Source organism: Indicator indicator, chromosome 13 (genome assembly GCF_027791375.1).
Source record: "Indicator indicator isolate 239-I01 chromosome 13, UM_Iind_1.1, whole genome shotgun sequence".
Lineage (NCBI taxonomy): Eukaryota > Metazoa > Chordata > Aves > Piciformes > Indicatoridae > Indicator > Indicator indicator.
The window spans coordinates 11,809,849-11,834,325 of record NC_072022.1 but is presented as its reverse complement, the minus strand read 5'-3'; the positions used below and the strand labels follow the sequence as shown (position 1 = coordinate 11,834,325).

Genomic DNA, 24,477 nt, shown 5'->3' with positions numbered 1-24,477 from the left:
TAAATCCTATTTTGTTATTAAATATTCTGAATATTCTGTATTTCCTACTAGCAAATAATTTGGACACTTCCATGGTGGAATCTTTAAAACCTGGTTTAGGTTTAGACTGGGACATGCCCCTGCAGGATACTTATCGAATGTCTGATCCTAAAGGCAGGTTGTAAAACTCCTGGGAGAGCTGAAATGGCCACACTTTCTTGAGCTTTTCTCTATTAAAGCACTATTTCACATGCAAGCTTTTAAAAGCCATTTGTAGTCTTCACGTTAAGGTCTATAAACTTCATACTTAACTTTTTATTTCTGCTTTATTCCTGTTCTACGCATTGCCAAATATTGCTTTTGTGTAATTGAAACAGAGCTGTAGTTTGATTATTAAGCAGAGGGGAAAGTAATTGTCTTCAGCTCTAATGGGGGAAGCAAAGGCTCTCAGTAGAAGAGAACCTTAAATTCTGGGAGAATTGCTTTTTTGTTCTTCTCAGAGCAGAGCCAGAGAACAGATGCTGCTGGGGATGAGCAGATGCTGCTAGGGAACAGCAGCCCCACCACCAAGGGGTGATGTTCTGGTTTCGCTTAGGGATGAGAGTTTGACAAGACATTTTGTACAGAGAGCATAGGGAATTTATTTATCTTCTCCATTGCTGCCTTCATTTGCTCCTTGAAATATCTGCAGTTTAAATATCCCTCCTGCACCGTGGGATATGTACCCAGCTGTGCTGCAACTTCAGTAGTTCTGACATGTGCTTTAAAGTGGCTTTGCACCTGTGGTGCTGAATTCTGGTGGAAAGAATGCTTGAGGGGTACAGGCAAAAGGAGGGTATCAGGTGTGCTAAGCAGCATGGGGGACTTCTTGGAAGCCTAAGAAGAGTGAGAACATAGCATGTGACACCGTATGGGTCACCGTTTTGAACGTTAACATCAGAAGAGGAGGATGCAGATTTCTGCCGTAGCCTGCAGATGGCCATGGGTCAAGAGACAAAGCTGATGCTGCCAGCTGTTGATATGTCATTGCAGAGGATGCTCCTTTTTATCTGCCACAGTTGCTTAAGAGCAAACATAACTACTTAGAGCCAAAGGAAAATTTTGAGGTACTTTAAAGTGGTGCTAATGGGGAGCTGTAGAGCAGCAAAACCGTGGAGGTGAGATGGGTGCTCTGAGCGAGCCAAAGGAAGCAGAGGCAGGATTTCATTGCATTTCTAGTTCTGTGTTCTAGGTTAGAAAACTGTTGCTCCGTGCTAAGAACAAATGACTGCATTCTCCCTTTCCTGTAGCAGCTCATGGCCGGGTTTCTTCCAGATGAGTTTCTCTCTGCAGCCTTTCTACCAGCAGCCCAGCAGCCTTGGAGCAGATTGCAGCGAGCGGCGGGGCTGCCCGCAGCCCCACTCCCTGCTGCCTGCTGCTCTCAGCTCTCGCGAGCGTTGTGTCAGCAGGGGCTGACGCCAATGTCAGCGCTGTCCAGTTCCCCGGCGTAAAGCAGCGGCTGCTCGCTGCCTTAGCCCCGACCTACCCACAGATCTCGACTCATACAAACTTTGTAGTTCTTGTAATAGAAGGTGGGTAAGTGACTCTCTGTTTTCACGTCTCTGTCTGCCAGGACAATTTCCAGCTGAGCTTGGTTTGAGGGACTCTTGGATCCTGGACAACGGCCAGGCTCCGCACATTTGTTGCTCTCTTGGGAGAGCTCAGGCTGCTCTGCAAAGGGAAGGAGTGAGCCGGCGTGGGTATCAGTCCTGGAGATTCTAGAGGAGAGCCTGGGCTAAGTAAATGAAGCTGAACTAGAAATCACTTTTTAATTCCCCCATCTTTTCTCTTTAAATAGTGATTATAGTCTCGTGCATAGAATTTGGGGCTTTGTGAGGAGGGGAAATAGTCACTGAAACAGATTTGTGTTCCCTTGCTGAGCGAGAATACAAAAGTGGAGTCTGTTTAACTTTGCTGGGGACAGTACTACTGAAGCAGCTTTGCAAACTATGCAAATCTGTTACGGGATGTATCTCTGCTTGGCTAAGGCTGATGAGCTAAAACAATCTTATGACCCTTTTGCTTTCAGAGTGACAATTTAGTAATGTTTGTTTTGCTCAGTGTGCTTCACGTTGTGGAGTTTGTTCTAAGGCAGCATTAAAAACCTTATTAATGGAATATTTGCCCTGCATTTGTGGTGCAATAATCCTCTGTCACTTGCTACTTTTGTTAAATATTAGTGAAGTAACCTGAGACCAGACAAATCCTCTCCTTCAGCAGTGCAAAGCTTCTGCCTTTTCCAACCCTGATGGATTTCTACATTTTTTATTTAAAACACCACCTCCTCCTCTTTGCAGAGTTAATTAAAAAGTGGCAGAATGGAAGTTTCTGTTCATTTTTTTTCCTTCCTAAAGTTCTTGGCAAAAAATTTGTAGGGTCAAATGTTGTGTCTCTGTGTTTTGCCATGCTCCCAAACCATTTCTTTTTAATTTACTGGAAAATGTAGTGGGGGATTAACAGCCTTACAGGAATCATTTCTCCCAGTGTTGCCCATTTGGTGCACAAATACCCAGCTGAGTCCATATGATTACATTTCTCGCAGCCACCCCAGTTGCCTTGGCTAGCTGTGAAATGGAGTTCAGTCCTAAGCTGATCTTTGCATGCTTTTTCTTACCCAGCACTTGAAAGATTTGATTGCAGGAATGAATGGAAAATAAATAAATAAATGACTGGCACATAGAGGGGGGAGCTGAACTCCACCGAATGATGTGAGCCTCCCATGTGGGACTCAAGGGCTCTAGAGTGAGCCTCGGCTTACCCAAATTCCTCAGGAGTCGCTGCATCATGTGGGTTGTTCAAGCTGACTGCTGACATCTCTTAGGTTTAGCATGCATGGGAGCATCTGGAGGTTTATATAAGTAAAGCTGAAGGAGGAGCAGCTCTGAAATCTCTTGCTTACATGCACCACCTTATCTTTTTTTGTTTGTTTTTCTTTTCTTTGCTAGAGAAAGAGTGTAAATATTTCTGTTTTCTAAAATGTGTCTGCTTTATGTCTGCTTGGATGAATGCTACAAATATTCTCTCTGAAGGCTCTTCCCCCAGTCCTTTGATGCTATCTCAAAGTTAGGATCCTCTGAGCAAAACCTCCCTTTTTCCTTTTCTTACCCTATGTCCAAGAACACACAAACAAGCAGAAGAGCTCAGCAGAGGCCACAGCTGTACTTCCCACAGAAATTAGCCTCATGCCTTTTAAGGACACAAGTGCTTCTCATTGACAAAGAGTGGCCTGTTTAAAGTGGCAGGACAGAGCACACTGTGTATGAGAGGGCCACAAGTGAAAAAGAGAAGGAAGCTTTGTTGGGCATTTCAAACATCTAAGCCATGGAAATGTGTGGATGCAAGTTATCTTTGTCTGACTTCATTTTTAGGGGGTTCTATAGCATTTGAAAAGGTTGGGGTAAATAGGACTACGAGTATGCTTAAATGTGGTACCTAATCAGCATGGGTGCCCTTTGCTTTAAGACAGTGTTAATTATCACTTCAAAAAGTTCTCAGGAATTAGAGGCCAGGCCCTACTTTAAGGTATTAGGCACCATATATATAGGCACCTGCATGTATTGAAAATCAGAAATAAGACCTTAAAATAAGTATTTCCTTTAGTTCTTGGTGTACATCTGTATGTGGTCATCCCCAGGAGCTGATGAACTGCCAGTCAGTTCAGAGGTCCTTGATGGTGCTTCACTTGTTACAAGATCTTCAGATCCTAATAAATGTGAGTAGAACAGTCAGATCCCCCAGCGTTTTGAGTCTATGTCAATGCCACCTCAATGGTTTGCTTCAGCTTAGGCATCTACTGTGTCACAGGCATATAGTTCAAAACTTCTGTTGACCTGGAAATCCTTGGATTAAAACTTGACTTCAAGCTCCTTTTCAGTGTTCACAGCATGTGTGTTTATGTGTGGAAAAATCTGTGCTTAGTGATGGCTGATAGCACACTTTATCAACTCTAGAATACAAATTGCCACAGTCACCTCTGGCAGGGCAATGGCTGCTTGGATGTTTTCTGCCACAGATCATAAACTGTCAGTGGGCGTGCAAGCAAGTGGCAAAGTCACCTGCTAACTGAAGCAGAGGCTTTACCTTCCCTGCCCTGGCTTCATCACTTCTTCAGCTGTGTCTTTTAATGACAAGAGTTTTTCTGAAGCACCATACCAGCTATCAGTGCTAAGCTGTCTTTGCAACGCAACTAACTAACAACTTATGATTAAAGACTTCTGAGCTTTGTGTAGCATCAGCAGCACCTTATTTCCAATGCCCTTGAGATGACCTACACCTTTTTGAGCACACTATTTTGGCCCCTGCACTGCAATACTAATTCTGAATTACTTTTTTCCTGTGTTTCAGGCATCATGGTGTGGACAAATGGCACAGTTCTCCACACTAGATTTCTTATGTGGCTTCTTCTGTATGTATTCATCAGGAAGGTAATGCTTGAAGATAACATCATTGCAACGAGGAAAGGCAGAGTCAGAGGGACAACCTTGCAGGTACTGGGGGGAACTGTGACAGCCTTCCTTGGAATACCTTATGGACAGCCACCTATTGGTCAACTGAGATTCCGAAAGCCAGAGCCTCATGAGAAGTGGTCAGATGTTTGGGATGCCACAAAGCATGCAAACTCTTGTTACCAGATTATAGACACAACTTTCCCAGGATTTGCTGGATCAGAGATGTGGAATCCAAGAACAAACCTAAGTGAAGATTGCTTATACCTTAACGTATGGATCCCTTCTCCCAAGCCCAAGAATGCAACGGTCATGGTCTGGATATATGGTGGCGGCTTTGAGTCTGGGTCAACTTCTCTACCTGTTTATGATGGCAAGTTTCTGGCTAGGGTTGAAAGAGTCATTGTAGTTTCCATGAACTACAGGACTGGTGCATTAGGGTTTCTGGCTTTGCCAGGAAACCAGGAAGCTCCTGGAAATGCAGGTTTATTCGATCAAAGATTGGCACTTCAGTGGGTCCAGGAGAACATAGCAGCCTTTGGGGGCAATCCAAAAAGCGTGACCATATTTGGAGAGAGCGCTGGCTCTGCCTCTGTCAGTTACCACGTCCTGTCTCCCCAGAGCCATCCTTTATTCACCAGAGCAATCATGCAAAGTGGATCTGCAAATGCCCCTTGGGCTGCAATAACAGCAGCTGAAGCCAGAAACCGAACATTGGGTTTAGCTAAAAAATTCCAGTGTCCCACTAGTGATGAGGCAGAGCTGATTCTCTGCCTCCGAGACAAGGACCCAAAGGATATCCTGGAGAATGAAGTTTTTGCTGTAGCACACGAGCCTCTCTTGCGTGTGTATTTCTGTCCCACTGTGGATGGGGATTTTCTCTCAGACATGCCAGGAGCATTGATTGAGAGTGGCCTCTTCAAACCAACACAGATCTTAGTCGGTGTCAATAAAGATGAAGGATCGGCGTTTCTACCATATGGAGTCCCTGGTTTCAGCAAAGATAATGATAGCCTGATCAATAAAACTGAATTTAAAACAGCTTTAACTCTGTCCTTCCCAGAGGCCAGCCAGCTGGCAATAGAAGCAATCATTTTTCAGTACACAGACTGGGAAAATGAGCAAAAGCCAGAACATTACCGAGACGCCATGGACGATGTTGTTGGTGACTACAACATAATATGTCCTGTAGTGGAATTCACTACAAGATTTGCACAACGAGGGCACAGTGCCTTCTTTTATTTCTTTGAACATCGATCATCAAAGCTGCCTTGGCCAGAGTGGATGGGAGTGATGCATGGTTATGAGATCGAGTTTGTGTTTGGACTGCCCCTAGAGAGAAGAGTGAATTACACCAAAGCTGAAGAAGTCCTAAGCCGGTCCATGCTGAGACACTGGGCCACTTTTGCAAAGACTGGGTGAGTTTACTGCAGCAGTCTGTTTGAGTGCTCAAGGGTTTGTGGTTTCACAGGTGGAAAAACCCAGGGGTTTTGATGGGGATTTGAAGCCTGATGAGAACGATGCAGAAGGATTAATCGTTCAGCCATCCAGAATTCCTGGGTTAGTTGGGATAGAAACACCACCCAGTAAAACAAACCCTTGATGCCTAGCTCCTTGTATTGGATAATCTAAGCAAACAATCTGCATCCACCCAGAAAAGCAAATAGAAACCACCTTGTTTTACCATGGCAGCAGCTGCTCCATGGAAAGGAAATGGATTCAAGGTTTAGCAAGAAAATATTTTAAATCCTGGGCAAGATTCCCAGCAGCAGAAATAGAAGCAAAAAAGCCCAAATTTCTGTGAAGATGCAGTTTGCCCAGAACACACTGGTGTGTAATGTGGAGGTGCATTATGGTCACATGATGAAGTGATTGGGATTGCAGGGTGTTCTTTTCCCAGAGTCTATCTTCCCATGTGTGCTGAGCATCATCCTGGGCTTCCCTGAAGCCACTGACAAACCGCTTGCTATTTCCTCTAGACTCCTCTTTAGGTGACATACACCCCAGCCTGCATAAGCAGCAGATAAATACATTGCATTTGGATGTTTGAAATGGATTAAATACAACCCCTCTTGCAGTCTATTTAGCTGGCATCCAAGAGAAGTGAGACAGCGGGGTTGTGCAGTTCAGTGCACTGTGAGAAACAGCCATGGCCACAGTCATCTACAGGTTAGCCTGATGGAGCAGGCAGGTGTCTTCTCTTATCAGAAGCTTGGTTTGTGCTTGGAAATTATACATAAAAACCTGAGAGAAGGTGCAACCGAATTCTTAATTCACACCTTAAAAATGTTTGATTAACTGAAATGTTAACATTCTGCATTAGTTTTCTTTCCATGATGGACTTTGGTTTGTGAAAGATACACAAACTGAACTCAGCTTTGGAACAGGATCTAAGTATTTAATAGATTAGATATCAGAGACCGCTGTGCTCCTTTAGTCCATACAACCTTGTACTGAACACAAAACACAGGGAGGACTAAAACTTCCAGTGATAAAACCCAGCACATGTTGGTGAGTGGCTCTAGAGCTTAATTCCACTTAAAACACTTAACAGCTATAAAAGTTGTGTGGCTGACCTGCATCTGCCTGATCTGCTTCTCCACTTTCCAGACAGGATATTTTGCTTGACAATCTCCAAGCTTTCTGTTATGAATTGTGTTCTGCAGAGAGAGAATTTGAGGCAATATTCTAATAATTTAAAATTTCTTTTATATGCTGGAGCCTGTTGTATTATTTTACTGTAAGTGATAAGCATCTCCAAGCACATCAAGTGCCTACCCAGATAGCTGTATTTATTGATGGACAGGGCTTTAATACAGGTTTTACTCCTCCAAAATGTCATCTGAAATTTAGTCTATGAGCTCTTCCTACTCCCCTCTTTAATCAGAGCGTGGTGACACCATTCCACTAGAATTTGGTGTGAAAGACTGGAGCACTGGCTCCTGCATCATGAAGACATGCAACATGGCAACGTTGCTTTGAAGCTGGTGTCATTAGGCCGTTGGTGGAGAGCAAACTGAGCAAAGGGCCCTCATTACATCCTGCAGCTTTACAGCCTACCCTAAAGCAGCTGGCAGTCAGGATCTTGTGCCAGAGCCAGTGGCTCTTTCATTAAACAGAGCTGTTTCCTAATAGGAAACTCAGGGCTATGTTAGACTTTTCACAACAATATTTACATTTATGTGAACTATTGGTTCCCACTGGGCTATATATAGACATATTTCATTTTTATGTCTGTATGTATATCAATTTTATGTGTGTATATCTAGAAAAATACCTCATTAACCTGCTGTGCAGGATAGAGTGCACTGCCCCTGTCACTCTATCTAGCTAAAATTAGACAACACAAGGTACATTCAGGTTTAAGTTTATACAAGTCAGTCCTGTCATTTAGTGTGATTGTCATTCTCACTGTGATTAGATTAGCCTACAGATTGAATTTCAAGTGGTTTCCACAGCAAACAGCAAATAATCCCTCCCTCTGCTTGCACTGCAAGCATCAAAACCATCACGATTAGGGTAAAATAAAAGTAAAAATGTAACAAAATACTTGTGACAGTAAAAGAGCAGCTCAGTATTAACCCTTTATGTGACACTGCCAGAGCACAGATCCCTAAGGCTCTACAACACATTATTCAGAGTGCGTGGGGAAATGATAACCACTGTTAATAATCCCAGCAGCCGTAGCTGCTCCCTGTGTTCCCAGCACTCTGAGCACACAGTAAACATTTATAAAGAGCCAGGAATCCCCCTTTGGCAGAATGTTTATAGTAAAGTCTGGCATGATCAAAGGGCAAACCTCTGAGGGGAAAACTGCTTTGCTATTGATGTCTCCACTAGATGAGGAGAAAAATAAGCAAAAAAAAAGATGAAAATCAGAAAAATTGTACAGCACAATTTTGAGTGAGGGCGTTTGACCTAATATTCTAATGTGCAGAAGTAGGAAAACACAAGGGACAGAAGGGCAGCCTGCAGAGGAAAGGAGATAAGGTAGAATCAACCAAAGCTAAGAGAAACTGGGTTTCTCCTGGTACTTTCTGGTTGGGAGGGACTGAAAGTTGGCACAGCTTCATGCAGACAGGGCTGTGTGCTCCATGTCACTGCTAGCACTGCATCATGTGGCTCGGTGTCTCTCATGAGGGGTCCTCAAGCCCATACTCTGACCTTGCTGATCTCTGGGTTTCATTCTCACATAGTCACTAGCAATAAGAATGATGATAAGAAAAGTCAAACGTCTAGATGTCCAGTAGGAGCAATTTCTGTTTCTCAGAAATACCTAATGGCATGTAAGAACAGAAGAAAGGGTGTTAGGGAGAAGTAGAGAAGTGACTTACCCAAAAGAGTTTGTGGAATTCCTGATTTCCACAACTCTCTGTAAACAAAAGCAGGCTGTCAGTCAGCCACTGTCTCCATCAACAGCAGAGGCAACTTTCCCAGTCTCTAGGTACACATCCTTACTGAAAAATAGTTATTAGTGATAACTGACCCTTTCTGATGAAAAATTAGCAGGGATAAAAGTTGTCTGGTTTTGGTTGTGGATGGGGAATGGGGGATGTAGATGACTGATCAGAAGGAAGCAGCAGTTCCACCTGCGAGGCTCAAAGTTAGATGCTGCCATTATGCAGCAGTATCTCCAGTCCCCAAGGGCATGAAGGCATTTTTAGGAGTCTCCCACACATTTACGTGAACTGTGACATCTGTGAGGACCCTGCTGAAGCAGCCTTTGACAACAATCTGTTGCTTTTCAGGCATGAGATTCCCTGCAGATTCATTATCCAGAACAGGATTCAGCAGCTTAGGATCTTCTGGGAACTGTGGGCAAGGTAACTACCCCAGTTACTGCTCAGAGGGACAGGCTGCTCAGCGCTGTCCACAGTATCTACTCACAGATGTAGCACGGCTTCATGTCACAGAGCCTGAGAAGAATTTAAAGAAAACAAATTACCTTGTGGGTCTGACAAAGCAGTTGACATGAAGTGGTTTGAAGAAAGGACTGACTGGGAGGCACTGAAAATTCTTGGTGGAGATGATGAGGCTCAGTTCTTTGAATGACTTCTAGCTAATGCTATCCCTGATGCTCACAGCTAGACCACAGGCAGCCAGAGATGATCACTGCCTACAATGATGTGGCGAAGCAGGCTGGCAGTGTGGGGAGCTTGCCCTCCAGTTATATGCTCGCAGCATCTCTTCTGAGGAGTTTGCTTGTGATTTATGTCAGAAGCAGATCTAAGCAACCAGTGGTACGGATTACCTGTTAGACTCTTGCAAGGACGTGCCAAAATACCATGCTCTGATTCTCAACAGTGTTGAGAAGGGCATCTCTCCAGTCATCAGTCTCTTGCGAGACGTGCAACGAGTTCCTGCCCTTCCCAGCACAGCTGAAGTGCCTCTGCCCTCCAGCCATGGGTACTCCCAGTCTCCTGGGCTGCTGGTATCCAAAGTTTGCTGGCAGCTGAACACTTTTATCTTCCCATGACCTCACTTTAAAATTGGGTTCAATGCAGTGAGGGAGCAAGTGTCTAGGTAGGAATGTCCTGTCTGAACAGTGTGAAGTCAGTCTCGAGGTGGATCCTGATGTCCACTGAGGTGCAGAGAAAGGTGACTGTTTACTGAAGTGCCAATAAATTCCTGGACTGGAAAATAAAAGCTTCCAGGTGTGGCAATTCCTTTTCCATCACCTGAACTCTTCTGTTTCATTATCACTATGACTTTTAATGACTGCATTTTTAGGGTCAAATAAGGTTGACCAAGGCAACCTAGTGCTGTTAGCATCATTTCACAAAACATTGGGGTTTGGCCTTGAAAGAACAACATTGTCATCACCCCCCAAAAGGCTCTGTTCCACCAAAAAGGGAAGAGAAAAGGTTGGTGCTGTCTGAAGAGATCATGTACAACAAAATATCTGGGTTATAAGAAAGAACAGATTCCAAAATCAATGTTCTTGATTTACACTTTGATTTAGAACTCCTTCTTTTACCCTGCCCGAGGGTCTCCTCAGCTGACTCTGGTATTTAAGCACGTTTGCAGCTGAGTATCCATTTTCAGCCTTATAATCATATGATAAAATTCAAGACATCATCAAAATCAGACAAACTGTGTTCAGCAGCAAACCATAGTGTGATATCTGGAGGGGGATGGGTCAGGCTCAGTATCATGATGGTTGTGTATAAGTAAAGTTCATTTTCACGTTGTCAGTTCTCAGTGGCCTTCTCCTGAAGTGCCTTCCAGCATGTTTCGTTTGAAGGGACATCCATGGTGAAAGAATCCAAATGACTCTTTTGAAACACTTTCAGAAGTCATTCCTCTGCTGCACTTTTGTTATTCTTCAGAAAGCTTTTGAAAGTAAACAAGGGGCTCCAACAGGTACTATCAATCATAACTAGCAGAATGCTCTGCTAGGCCTAGTTTTATTTATCATGAAAAAATAGTTGGCAACCCAAGTCCGTGGTTGCTAGGCTGTGCCTTTTGTGTCACTTTATTCATTAGAGCTGGTAACTGCGCTATGTAGACGTGAGTGACGTAAAGAGACAAGGAGGAGGGCAAATCAGATGAGATGAAAACTCAAACAAGAGTGGAGCAGAAGACACCAAGATAATATTTTTAAGCTTGGTGAAAAATGTTTCAGATAAAAGGCAACTGGTGAAGCTTGTCTCTCTGCCAGTTTTACAACTGCTGGCACAAATCTTTGCAGCTTTTTCTATAAAGTGAAGTCTTTGAAATATTTCCTCCTCTGTTTTAGGGGAATTTTTTGAGGCTTTGATTGTCCCACTAAAGCTCTGAAGCACTTTGCCTGGTTATTATTGCCTTTCCCTGATGTTCCACTGGCAGACATACAATAAATTTCAGTGCTTTTGTTACCAACTTATCACAACATGTTTATAGACAGTCATTTCAGAACGGCGAGAACAAAACCAACAGCCTCGTATAGAGCCCAGACAGCAGCATGAACTGGGGACCTGTATACTCCGTGTATGGAAAGGAAGGAAACACTGGGGGGAAATGAGAAAGTAAAATACTTCAACCACTTTTAATTTTCTAATACTTCAGAGCTAGGAAGTTTTATGTACCACTCAGCCATCTGATGGTAAGAAATTTTCTGGAAGTTGTATTTCTTCCCCACATTCACAGGGACAGAGATGGGTGACTAGTTTGGAGCAACTCAGCTGCAATCTGGTGCTGGCCCTTTACAGGGCCTTCAAACGCAGCAGAGCAGCAGCTCAGTGGGACCAAGGGAGGCTTTTTCCTGAGGCTGCTGCTTCTGGCACCTCATGTTTCTCTGGAATTTGTCATCTTAACTAGTGGTTTGACTGGATCAGACCAAGGATCCAGAAGAGAGTATTTCTAGGTGTGAGGTAAAAAACAAAGGAGTATAAACGAGGCATGAGAGAGGTTTCTAAAAATACGCAGAGATGTACAGAAAGTCTTCTCTTCTTGTGTGGGGGAAAAGCAGAACTTTGACACAAAAGAGCACAGGCAGTCTCACACTCACTGTCTTTCATCGGAATCACCTCTGAGCCATCAAAAAAAATGTGGAAAACATAGTCCTGAACAAAATAAAGGTTAGATTTTAGGCAACTTTCTCCTATTTCTCATGTTTTGGGTTCTTAAAACTGACTCATCATTTTTCCAGGGTTCATACCTATTGTTACACTCAGAAGCAATAATGGAAACACCTTTCTAGCATTCTATTTGGAAATAGTGCATCATGGAAAGAATCAGTAACCAGACACTTGCTTTTGGCAAGCCTCTTTCTCATTCTGGCTGGTGAGCTGACAAGCTGTCATTGAAGTTCAGAACTGAAACCAGGAGTGTTTGATTCAGACATCTTTTGAAAATAGGTCTGGGATACAAATTGTTTGGATTGGTTTAATGCTACTACAACTATACTAAATTTTTAAGGAGATGTCCTGCTTCTTCCCATCCATGCAACAAACGCAATTCCATCAGCCCAGATCCTGTTCCCTGCAGCAGATGAGTCAAACGATTCCTTTCAGACACGAGACAACCACATCCATTAAGGAAATGACCAGATGTTGTAGGAGTAATTGGGTGAGACAAAACTAACACAATAGCATAAGGGTTTGCCTTGAGCATAACCCTGGTGATGCTTTGTAGCAAAGGGTAAGCTCCAGCACAGTGGACAAAGACTGTGGGATCAAACCCACTCAGTCCTGGGTCTGAGCGAGGTGAAGACCCTGTGTTTGCAGGCAGAGACACAGAAACCTGTCTGCACAGGCACAAGAAATGACAGAGTGGCTTTCTTTAGCTGAGTTTCTGTAGGGCTCTGCTGCCTTGGCTGACCCTGGGAAAGAACTGAGGGAAGCTGGACATGAGCAGGTGGACATGAGCATGAGTGTGAGCTTGCAGCACAGAAGGCAGATGGAAGCCTGGCCTGCATCCAAAGCAGCATGGCCAGAGATGGAGAGGGGGAATCCTGTCCCTCTGCTCTGCTCTGCTGAGAACTCACCTGGATTGCTGCGTCCAGTTCTGGAGCCTTCAACACAGGAAGGACCTGATGGAGCAGGTCCAGAGGAGGCCATGAAGATGATCAGGGTGTTGGAGCAGCTCTGCTGTGAGGACAGGCTGAGGGAGCTGGGGGTGTTCAGCCTGGAGAAGAGGAGACCTAATAGTGACCTTCCAGTACTTGAAGGGGGCTACAAGAAGGCTGCAGAGGGACTGTTTGCAAAGGCCTGTGGTGACAGGACAAGGGGGAATGGCTTCCAAGTAGAGAAGGGCAGATTTAATTGGATGTGAGGAACAAATTCTGCACCAGGAGGCTGCTGGAACACTGGAACACCAGAACACCTTGCCCAGGGAGGTGATTGTGGCCCCATGCCTGGAGATATTCAAGGTGAGGCTGGACAGGTTGCTGGACAACCTGTTCTAGTGGAGGATGTCCCTGCTGACTGCAGAGGGGCTTGGACTAGATGAGCTTTGGAGGTCCCTTCCAACCCAGACCATTCTGTGATTCTGTGAAATATCTTGGATGTAGCTCTGCCTGTTATAATGTCAGGGAGAGGCAGAAGAGCCAATAGCAGGCATGGTTCTCTGCTGTGCCCAGAACCTGGTGTGGATATGGTTTGGGGCGGGGAGAGGAGGGAAGAGGGCTGTTTGAAGAGTTGATGTGAAATCATGGTATGATTGCTGCCTCAGATTTGGGAGTGGGAGTAAGAAGGGTGTGTGGAAGGTTGGATTTAGCATTTGATGGAAATTACATAGATAAGGAAGATGGGAAAATAAAAGAGGGAAATACTGATTCAGGAAGCCAAGTGAACAAGACAAGACAAAACAGACAAGAGGAAGAACAAAAAGAAATGGAGAGATTAAGGAGGAAAATGTCTGAGAGACATTTTGGGGGGGTGAAAGCATCTGTGAAGAGTGAACTGAAGGGAATGCATGAATGAACTACTTAGAAGTTATGTGTAAGGCAAGTTCATGCCCAAGAGCAACAGACTTCAGAGATGATCTGGGATTAAGGATGACATTCCTTGTATCACAGCTACAGGCGTGTGGAGACTTGGTTGCACAAGTGACTGTGAAATCCTGGTTAATGTTCACTCACAGTTAATTCTCCTTTCAGGAGCACTCTTCTTGGGTGCTGCTTTTCTGCATCTTAGTTCTTTTTCATCATCAAAAGACAGAAATTGCAGTTTAAAAGGTCTGCAAACCCTATTTTTTCCAGGTGGTTCTGGAGCACTAATCTGAAGTCCTACAGAGAAATTTCAGATGAAGAATGGAAACCTTTCGGTACATGTTTTAATTTACTCTTCAACACGAGAGATTGGCTTGTTTCAGGGAGGTGGCAAAGGGGAGTAAAGAGGAAATGAGGAGCAGCAGAGGTTACCCAACATCATATTTCTGAAGGTAGCTCAATATGGGGTTTAATTTTTAGGTTGTTTTGGTTTTGTTTTTTTTTCAATCAGAAGAGAAGTCAGTTGTGAGTAAATGTCGTTAGCATTTTCATCCCAGGGTTTGTGAGATTCTGTCCCCACAAACCTAGAAGTTGTGGAAGTAGAAATCAGGAATTTCCTGTTTACAGTTAGTGATGTGACACAATTGCACGTTAGCAGAGATGTCAAATTAAAAGCTGACACTGTCTGCTTTCCTGGACATCTCTGGCCATCATCTGTGTTCCTTTGTGGGAGCACAAGACCACTTCCTAGTTTTATACAGCACAGAGCGCCCTCAGTTTTTAGAGAAAGGCTTTGAAAGGGCTCAGGTAGCCTCCTGCCCTCTTGAGAGCACAGCTTTCATGACTTAGTCAGATGTTGGTGTTTGAGATCTCCCTCTTGTGTAGTCGAAGTAAGACTCAGAGGGTGTTGTAATACTGGGGCATAACTTGAGTGTGTCTATCAAAGACAGTTATGTGTGGCTTCCACTTGTGGCTGCAAACCTACAATGAATTTGTAACTGAGAGAAGAAAATAATTTCCTCTTTTTTACTCTGAAATACTTCGCAGGGGACACTTCAGCTTCTTATTTACCTTTCCAATCATGAAGTCTCAGTGGTTCTGTTTCAGATGAAGCTATAACACCTGAACATGCTACAGAAAGTCACCTGAGGGTTTCATTTATAGGACTTCTCAATATGGCCTCAATTATGTGGTAGTTGAAGTTTGTGACATGCTTTTTTTTACCATTCACAGAAGTAAAACAGTGGCAACAGTGGAAAAATACCCAGAAAGATGCTACTGTGAAGAAGTCCATCAGCACACAATGGATCTAGATGATTTTATTTGATGCAGAGCTATGAGGAGCATCCATCCTGAAAAGGAATCAGGATTAGGGCAATTACAATTGGATATTTCTCAAATATTCTCTCCTAGTGTAGTATCTAGTATACAGGCCGTACTGAAAACTTGGTCTTTAGAGATAAGGAAAGCACTGAATCCATTTATCTAGCAATTTGTGAGTGTCTGGGATGAAATTATTAACGGGAGAGAAAGAAAGAAATGGAAAGAGCAATCATACCCATGAGCATGGCATCCACTCTTTCTCACAACCAACCAGGCTGAAAAATTTTCCCAAAGCCACTGGGAATTTAAAACAGAGCATTAATAGTTCCAGGGCAGGAAAAACATTTTTCTCTGCCTTTACACACACTCCTTAGGCTCGTTCCAGGGAGCAGTTCTGGTCAAGATACTTTGTAAATTTATGTTTTTCCAGGTCACGAGAAGGACAACTGAGGTTGTAGAGGAGAGGAGACAGTTTCAGAGGATGAGTAAAAGGGCAAGTGCTACGTCTTTTCCTGTCTGCTTATTCTTCTTACTTTCTAAGGAAGTTACTTCCTCCTTCAAGGTCTCAGTAGGGTTCAGCACCTTCTTCCATTTCCAATAGCCATCTTCACCCTCTGCAAGACTAAAAACTATGGTCTGGCTTGATTCCATGCTGCAGCTGAGAGCGTGAAAAAAATAACAGCTCTGAAAAGTGGTCTTTGAAAGCTAAACCTGACACCCTGCAAAAGGGCTGAAGAATCTTACAGAAATAAAATGGGCAAAACTCTTCCTCTAGAACAAAGAACTAAGCCACTCTGTTGCCTCTCTCATACCTATTCAAAAGTGATTTAAATACAAATGTGAATACTCACCCCAGCACCTGGGGGGCTTTTTGTTTTGTTTTGTTTTTTCTTCTCTTTTTCCCAACCAGCTATGGGTATTTCTCCAGCTGGGACCTGATCCAAAGCTTTTGAAGTCAATCAGTCTCTTCCATTTGTTTGAATCTGGATCAGCCCCTAACAGCTAAGTTGTTTCACCTCAGAAAATGCAGGGCTGGTCTTCAAATACCGTGCAAAATACCACACCTAATGCAAGGCACCTGGAGCAGGAATAAAGTGCTGGTTTTAAATTATCTCCACATGATTGGCAAAATTTCATCCATCTCCCTGAATTCAAATCTTCTGGCTCCTTGAAGTGACACCATTAGGTTGAATATTGTTCACTAGCTTTAAAGTTTGGTTTTGTCTTGGTTGGTTGTTTCTCTTTTCCTCTTGTCAATCACTCTTTTACCAAGCTAGCCTCTAACATCACAGGTTCTTTCCATTTTCAGAGCTTATCTTTTCCTCTTTATCCAGAAATAATGCTCTGTGATGAGAAAGCTGAGATCCAGCATGGTCTCAGTCTCTTCTTTCTACACTCTTCAAAACTGTGTGGAACATGCACATGTTTGGGACATACCACCAGAGATACTGAAAGATCTCTGACTGTCAGGGCTTTAGGACTGTAGCATAGGCTTGCTGAGAAGACAAGAGACAGGACTGACTGTCCTCAGTCAGAGGGACCCAGACATTGGGACATTGTTCTTCTCACTTAAATCAGTGTGGATCTTCATTGTTAAGTAGAGCTAAACTGTGTTTGCCTGTTACTCTGGAAAGGACATTTTAAGTCACTTTCAAGTTTCTAGTGCTAGTGACTCTCAGAATGGTGGGACTGCTCTTCCAGACCTTGTATGATATTCACAGCTCATCAAATGCTGCAAAGATGGTGGAGCCTGGGGCAAGGCTACTTGAAATAGCACTGAGCGCTGCTGGAGCATTTTCGTGGTGGAGCAGACCTACGTGCAGCAGTGCCAGTATGGGCCAAGGAGGTTAGAAATTGTGCTGGTTTGGGGCCAGACAGATCGTCTCTTGCCCCCAAAGGGACAAAAGAATGAGACTCACACAAATGGATTGGAGAGTGATGGAAAGTTTAAATGGAAAAGCAATTGGTGAAGCTACAGAGAATTACAAACTGCAAAGCATAGTGACAAAGAGTATCCCAAAGCGTACAGAACCCCTCACAGAATTCCCAAAGGCTTCCCAATCCTTCCCTTCTTCCCACCTGAGGGTAAACCCAAACCCCCCAGGGCTCTTTCTTCCCCCTCCTGCTGCTAGGAAAGTCTCAGGCTGGCCAGGTCTGAGACTGCCCCCCCTCCATTCTCCTCCTGGCATTAGGCCTAGACAGGCCTAAGAGGCCTTGAGGATACTCCCCCGGCATTACCCGATAAGAGAGGACATCTCCCAGGGGAGCAGAGAGGGAAGAAAGAGGAAGAGAATGACTTTGCAGATGGCCTTATAGGGCGCAGGATTTATGGGTAGAAATACGTCGTTTCCTGTGTCCACCACTATTGGGTGAGCACCCAGGACATCAGAGGTGTATCTCATGTAGCAGTGGCAGGGGGCACCCAGCCTAAACTGCCACAGAAATACACAGGCAGGGTCTGAAGGGCTCATTAGCTCTAGCTTGGCTAACCCAGCTTGTTATTACTTCTCATACCAGGGCAGGCTCCAACCCAGGAGCCAGGGATTTGAGGCACTGAGCTTCTAAATGCATGGCAAGCATGCCCAAAGAGCTGAGGCAGAACATCCTGGATCTAAATTTCTCAAATACTGTATTATTTATGGTAAATGCCTTAAGAGCTACCATGTCATTACCTTATATATAAGAGGAACTCACAAATGAGTACCAGGACACGCCCAAGCAAGAATCATTTCACCTTGATGGGTGCTTTATGAGGCTGTTCTGAGCAGAACACAGTAAGACCAAAAAGGAAGCAGAAGCTTGTTGCTTCGTTTCCTGGAACTGATATCAGTTGCAGTCATGCATACCACAATAATTTATAGTTTAAGACATTTAAATACACAACTGGTGTCACTAGGGTGGAATCTGGAAGGAATATCCTGAGCTTTATTTAGCCTGTGAAGGTGTAAGAAAGCCTAGATGCAAGGTTCCTTCTCCAGTTTCTGCCAGTTACAAAGCATGCCAGCTGGATCCTACAGATTTCTTCAAGGATCAGCAGAAGAAATAATATTTACCTGTGACAGAACTTGCAAAGCAGTTTCTGTTTACTGTGGGAGACTTTACCCTCACTGGGTTAGGAACTCATGTGCCATCCATGAGGGAGAACTGAACACCACAGAACTGAATGAACTTCCCCCTAAAGAGCTGCTTAAGAAAAGTCATTTGAAAGGTCTGAATCTGCAACCTCTACTTCAAGGACCAATTTGACTGAGCAGTACATTGTGCTACAGTGGGAATATGAATAAGGCTCAAACACTGCAGAATCAGGACCAATGATTGTTGCATCATAGTGAGAAAGGTTTAATTAATGCTGATTTTCAGAAACTGGTTAGATTTCAGTACTAGAATTAAATTCTAAATGTTTTCAAAATGGAATTGTTTTAATTCTTCAGTTCTTCAAAATGCCACAGGAGCATAGGCCTGATTCCTCAGGAATGCTGATGTCATGAAATAAGAAGGAAGTGTATGAAATGGATAATTGTGGCTGCTTTCCAATCAGCCAATGTCACACAGGCTGACATACCCCTGTCTGAGTTGTCACCTTCCAGCATGGCAGTTTTTAGAGCTTGGTTATTATAAATGGCACCACTCACCCTTTTCAGCTGATAAATTACATAGCTTCTCTCTTTCCTACTGGGCTAAGAGGGCCTTAAGAGAACATTTCACAATCAAACATGAAGTGTGGCGGTGCATTTGTACTGGGGGTCCATCAGATCAATAGACAGCATGGCCAGTGATTAGCTGATAATAAGGAATGCTCTCGAGAGCCACCTCAATGAAACAAAAACTCGCAAAATCTTGTTATGCAGCATGGTGTATAAAGACCACCAGCTGGTAGCAGCACTGGCATCAAAAGTGATGCCAGAATTTGTGAAGTGACAGCACATCAGTTTCTCAGCTTGTCTGTTCTGGGCTGATGGTTCCCCTGGTCTTGCTATTCCAGTGAGCCAAACCATAGCTTCTGGATAATGGACAGAAAAGTGTCCTCCTCATCTTTTCTTGCAGTGTCTAATAACAAAAGCCTCAAAGAGTGCAATTCAATGTAAAATATTTTGCTATAAAGATTTCAGGGACTCTGTGAAGTCCATTTAATTAGTGATAGACAATTGGCTGGCCTGTTAAAATATTGTGGATTACTGAATTTTTGGAATCTAACAATAAATTCACCGTACTGAATCAGACAGAGGTGGACTCAGTTGATGTTGATGCCAAATCAGAGCAAACCACTTATTCATGCAATGAGAGCCTTCCAGACCCACACAGGCCTCAGTCTCTGAATGGAAAGCTTATGCAGCAGCTGCAGCAGCTGGAGATGTTTGTACAGCTAAGGGGGTGTTACTGATATTTCTTTATCCTTTCTCTTGCTAACCTTTCTAAGAAAGGTTTCCAGAACAGATTCATTTCCTTTGTTCCAACAGCTAGGACTCCTCCTCAGGTTAAGGACTTTGAATCTTCAACCTCACAGCCCCTCCCCAATGTCTCCTTAACAGTGAGGCATCTGAAACCAATAACCTGGTACGAGGAAACCAGCATTAAGCCAAGTTGTTGGAGAGTTTGAGAAGATTCAGCCAGTACTAAACAGTAAATTCTGCTCTTCTTTTTAATAGCACTGGGCTGGAAAGCATCTCTCATGCTCCCAGTCACAGCACCCGAGCAAAGCCTGCCGCATGCACCCACGGTCCCTACTCTGTCATCCCCATGGGATCACACCACAGCCTAAAACTGCTGTTAACCTGGCAGTTGTTGTGCTGGAACCAGAAAATGAACCCAGGTATAAATATCACACACCATGGCCTTTAGAAATGAGGTGAGACATCCGAAGATGTTCTCCTGACTGAAGCTGCCAACGGTTCCCTCCGCAGGGCTGAGGCACCACGGGCCTGCCTGGTGTTCCTTGCCAGCACTCAAGGTTGGAGGGGAAAACCCCTCAGTTCATCCACTTGGGTTAGATAAATACAGGAATTTTGGTTGTTTAAGTGCCAGCACGATTAATGGATGTGCTCCACATGATACAGCCACTAATAAAGCAGTTATGAAACTGGGATACATTGTTAGGATACAAATCATAGGATTGTGTCTAACCATTATCTAACTCCAATCCTGTGGCTTTTTCTTGCCCTGCTGCTGGCAGTTTTCACATGGCTGCTCTGAAGCCACCCTTGGGACAACTGAATGAGCTTCAGCACTTCTTTTGATTGCAGTATGGACCTATGCAGAAATGTCCCTCACTCCCCAGGCTGGAACAGTTACAGTATGTGTCTTATTTGATGCCAGCCTCACCAGTTCTTAAAGGCTTTGTCCAAAATGTGCAGGAGCTGGGGTTCTGTAGCTGTAGCACTCGCTTTCAGACCATTGCCCCTCCCCATTACCTTGTGCCCATGGTAACACACTGCAAAACTCCATCCCATGAAGACCAGCTGATTGCCTGCCAGCCATGAGGAAGCATGATGGCTAATAAAAATGATTCACATTCACTCCTCTTTAAACCAGCTGGTTAAAAGGAAAAGGGTCCCAAATTGAAAATGAGCATCAGCAGTTACTGCCTTGGTGAAGCCAATAAAGCCACAGCCAGAAGGAGCAGGTCTCTGATTTCAGCTCTTGCTGCACCAGACATTGGCATAACTTTTCATTAATCTCAGTGGGCAGCCTGTGGAGTTAACGAGACCCATGCCAGCAGAATGTCAGCTGGGTGACAACCTGCAGGAGGCAGGGAGGAAGAAATTGCCTTAGGAAGTTCTGTGCCTGGTGGGGTTGATGAGAGCAGGAGGGAGGCAGGCTGTGCATGCAGAGGCCACCTTCCCACTGCTCCACACAATAGGGAAAGATGGGAAATTCCCCACAGGGTGAGCTGTGGGGAGAGGAGCTGGTTGAGCTCTTCTGTGAGCAGGTCAAAGGGAAGCCAGGAGCAACCCAAGAGACAATTAAGAGCAATAACCCTGCTCAGGTGAAATTACTGTATGCTTCTCTCAGGGAGCAATAGCTCTGTGAACAGCTTCAGCCAGGCAGAACAAATATTTTTCTGTCTGGAGGAAGGGGCTACCAGGGACCGGAGGTAAAATTGCATTCCAGCCTGTGAATCTCTTTGTGAGCTTGGGCTGGTATAATTTATCTGTGTCTGACAGCTGAAATCATGTGGGATTTGTTTTTCTCTTCCTCTAGAGAAACACCACAACGTATTAACCTGATCCATTTACAAATAGAGCAGCTGAATAGGAACAGAGTGAAAGCTTGGGACAGTCTAAGCTGGCATGTGGTACAGTTAGTGTTTACAACACTCATTAGAAAGGTAAATGACACCTAAAACTGTTTTCAGGAGACCTATCAGAGAAAATTTCTCTTTGTGGACTATATCAAAATATAACTTAACATTACAAAAGAGCCTCTCTGTTAAATGGTGACACCACAGCAGAGTCAAAACTATTCAGAGCTCAATCAGGAAGGCTCGTGAATGTTTATATCGTGAGTGTTTACCAAAAATAGAAATTATAGATTTTTTTTTTCTGTGTATGATGAATCATCTGCAGAACAATGCTATGTGAGTATTAATAAGTGCACAGTGAACTGGTATTGTCTTGGAGGCCATCATGAGAATAGTAACAGATGTATGTCAGTTGTAACTAACAGGCCTCTGGTAAGGTGGCTGCATTTTCCATCTCAACCAACTGAGCCTTCTAAAGCTGTTGAAGGTAAGTGTTGAGTACACAGAAATGATCAGTGAATAAGCCCCTGTAAAGCTCTCCTCACTCCTCTGGTAAATTCAGTAAACTTACTGTGAAGGAGTCCTCGGAATTAAGTGCTGTTGGCAGTGGTGGACATGTGGTACCCAAAGAAGGAAGAACCTGAGTGAAGTAACAATGAATAGTATCAGGCAACTTCCACTGAGCACGAGGTTAAATAAGGAGCATGGGCTTCAAGGAGAACACACACAGGTACAAAGGCAGAACATGAGAGAAGCTTTCCTGGAGACTGAGCTCACAGAGATACTCTGTTTTCTGGGTTCCTGAGAAAGTATGTTTGGCTGCCTTAAAGGCATATCCTAACAAAATAATTAACTATAAATGAGCTGCTGTACCACTATCAGAGGGCAGAAAGAGTCCACCCACCATAAGTGGGACTCCAGAGGAGGCCACTAAGATGATCCAGGAGCTGTAACACCTCTGCTGTGAGGATAGGCTGACGGAACTGGGATTGTTCAGCTTGGAGAAGAGAAGACTTTGGGGGGGCCCTAGAGCTGCCTTCCAATAGCTGAAGGGATCCTACAGGAAGGCTGCAAAGAGACTTTTTATAAGAGTGTCCACCCATAGGACAAAGGGAAACGGATTTAAATTGAAGGAGAATAATTTAGATAGGATCTTAGGAAGAAATTCTTCACATTGAGGGTGCCAAGACTCTGGAATGGGTTGTCCAGGAAGGTTGTGGATGCTTCCTCCCTGGAGATGTTCAAGGCTTGGCTGGATGGGGACTTGAGTAACCTGGGCTAGCTGAAAGGTGTCCTCCCCTGGCAAGGGGTTGGGTTAGGTGATCTCTAAGGTCTCATCCAGCCTGAGCCTTTCCATGATTCTATGTTCTATGAATTAAAACCCAACCAACCAAACAACACAAACCTACCACCAAACAACAAAAAAGCTGAAATAAACAAATTCTGCTTAACACCAAAGTTTAAACACAGGTAGTTTGGCAGGGGGAGGGCGAGTTACGCTGGTGTTAGGTATTTGTTTCCCCCCCCCCTTTCTCCCTTCTCTTTTGCATTTATCCTTTGGGATCAATTCAAATAACTATTTCTTAACTAACATTGGGCCTGCTCCTGCAGATACCAGAAATTGATTAGAAAATGAGCCAGCTTCTTACTCAAAATGAAGTAGCTCACATTTTCCCCAAAGAAAATGAAGGTCTTCCCTGAGCAGAGCCTATATATCTGGATTGAGGTGTAAAAAAGATGATCAGTGTTTCACAAGATAGATGCACAATGTAGAGGACCAGCCTGAAGAAGCATGGCCCAAGCACTTTCAAGGCTATTTTCAGGCCTCATTGACAACACTCAGGTGGGAAAAACTGGAGTGGACTGAAAACAAGATGCTTGAGGAGATGAAAGAGCAGAGATAGGATTCAGGTTTCCATGGAAATTTTGAACTTTGTTTCTGCAGAAGCAAGTTCCTATACCCTGTCATGCAAACACAGATGGACAGAGACAGGCTGTGCAGTGAATTGGATTCCTTTCTGCTCAGAAAAGATTCTCACTTTTCCATTTTCTATATTAAACTCTCAGTTTGGTACAAAGAACAGGGAAACTGACAGCTGTTTCTGGGCACTGCAATTCTCATCATGAAGTTATTAGCAAGAAGGAACAAACAGTAATTGTGATACAGCAACGAAGCTCTGTTCATAACTTGTTCTTATCAGTTACAAATTATGCTCCTGTGGTCTGTGTTTTGCTGTAACTGGGAGCTGCTTTTGAAAGGCAGTGATTCAGTGGTGGAGCTGAGGAGAACATTGCTGGACATTCCCCTGGACAGAAGCTTCCTAGAAATGCAGGAAGAATGTCATAATCAACAGGTCCATGTATTTCAAAGCGCTGTGTTCATCTGACAGTTCTTTCAGTCATTCCCAGTAAAAGCCATCTGTAGCCATTGTGTACCTCCCCCCCTCAGCTGTAAATTCTGATGTGGAATGTCATGATTTATTGCAGAGCAGAGGAGCTGTTAAATGGGTAGTGACAGCACCATTAGTGTGCTGATCTCCAACTGAAGTGCAAGTCACCTCTGCTTAAGTCATCGTCCTGGTGAGCCACAAATAAATGTGCAGTTAAAAAGGGTGCCACAAGTTAATCAAAGCTGAATTAGTAAAGAGAAATGAGTAAAGAAGTAAGCAGTTCAGGAAATTACATGCCCAATCGCCAACATCCTTCCGCAAGTGCCTGATGCCAGAGGCTGCAAAATACTAAACATGGCCCAAAACCTGTTTAGTTTTGTGGAATGAACTAAGAGATGTGATCTTATTTCAGCAGCTGAGTCTCGTGCTCTGACTGCTCCCACCCACACCTCGTACCCTCTTCCCACTCTTAGCAAGCAGAACTCAAGTGGGCTCCACATATCCCAGACTCCTCTCTGACCACTGCCTTTGGGTGAAAAGTAAAGCGGCAATAATCAAATGAACTCAGGTGATGGTGCTCTGCAATTTATCCCCCAAGAACCAGCAAATGTTGTTCTGCCCTAAACTCCAGATTTGCTTTAGATCATCTTC

The 24,477-nt window shown here is 44.0% G+C and overlaps 1 protein-coding gene across 2 annotated transcripts in view; it reads left to right on the top strand.

The window, feature by feature from the left end:
* The first annotated feature begins 1,655 nt into the window (after positions 1–1,655).
* Positions 1,656–24,477, top strand: part of BCHE (butyrylcholinesterase) — a 33,690-nt gene continuing 10,868 nt past the window's right edge. Inside the window, exons 1-2 of one of the 2 annotated variants that reach the window (XM_054386146.1) lie at positions 1,656–1,704; positions 4,363–5,881. In XM_054386146.1, coding sequence (XP_054242121.1) covers positions 4,368–5,881 — 1,514 coding nt within the window. In that variant the 5' untranslated portion in view covers positions 1,656–1,704; positions 4,363–4,367. Of the gene's footprint in view, positions 1,705–1,750; positions 1,758–4,362; positions 5,882–24,477 lie in introns of those variants that run through there. The other variant, XM_054386147.1, reaches the window with a different exon arrangement.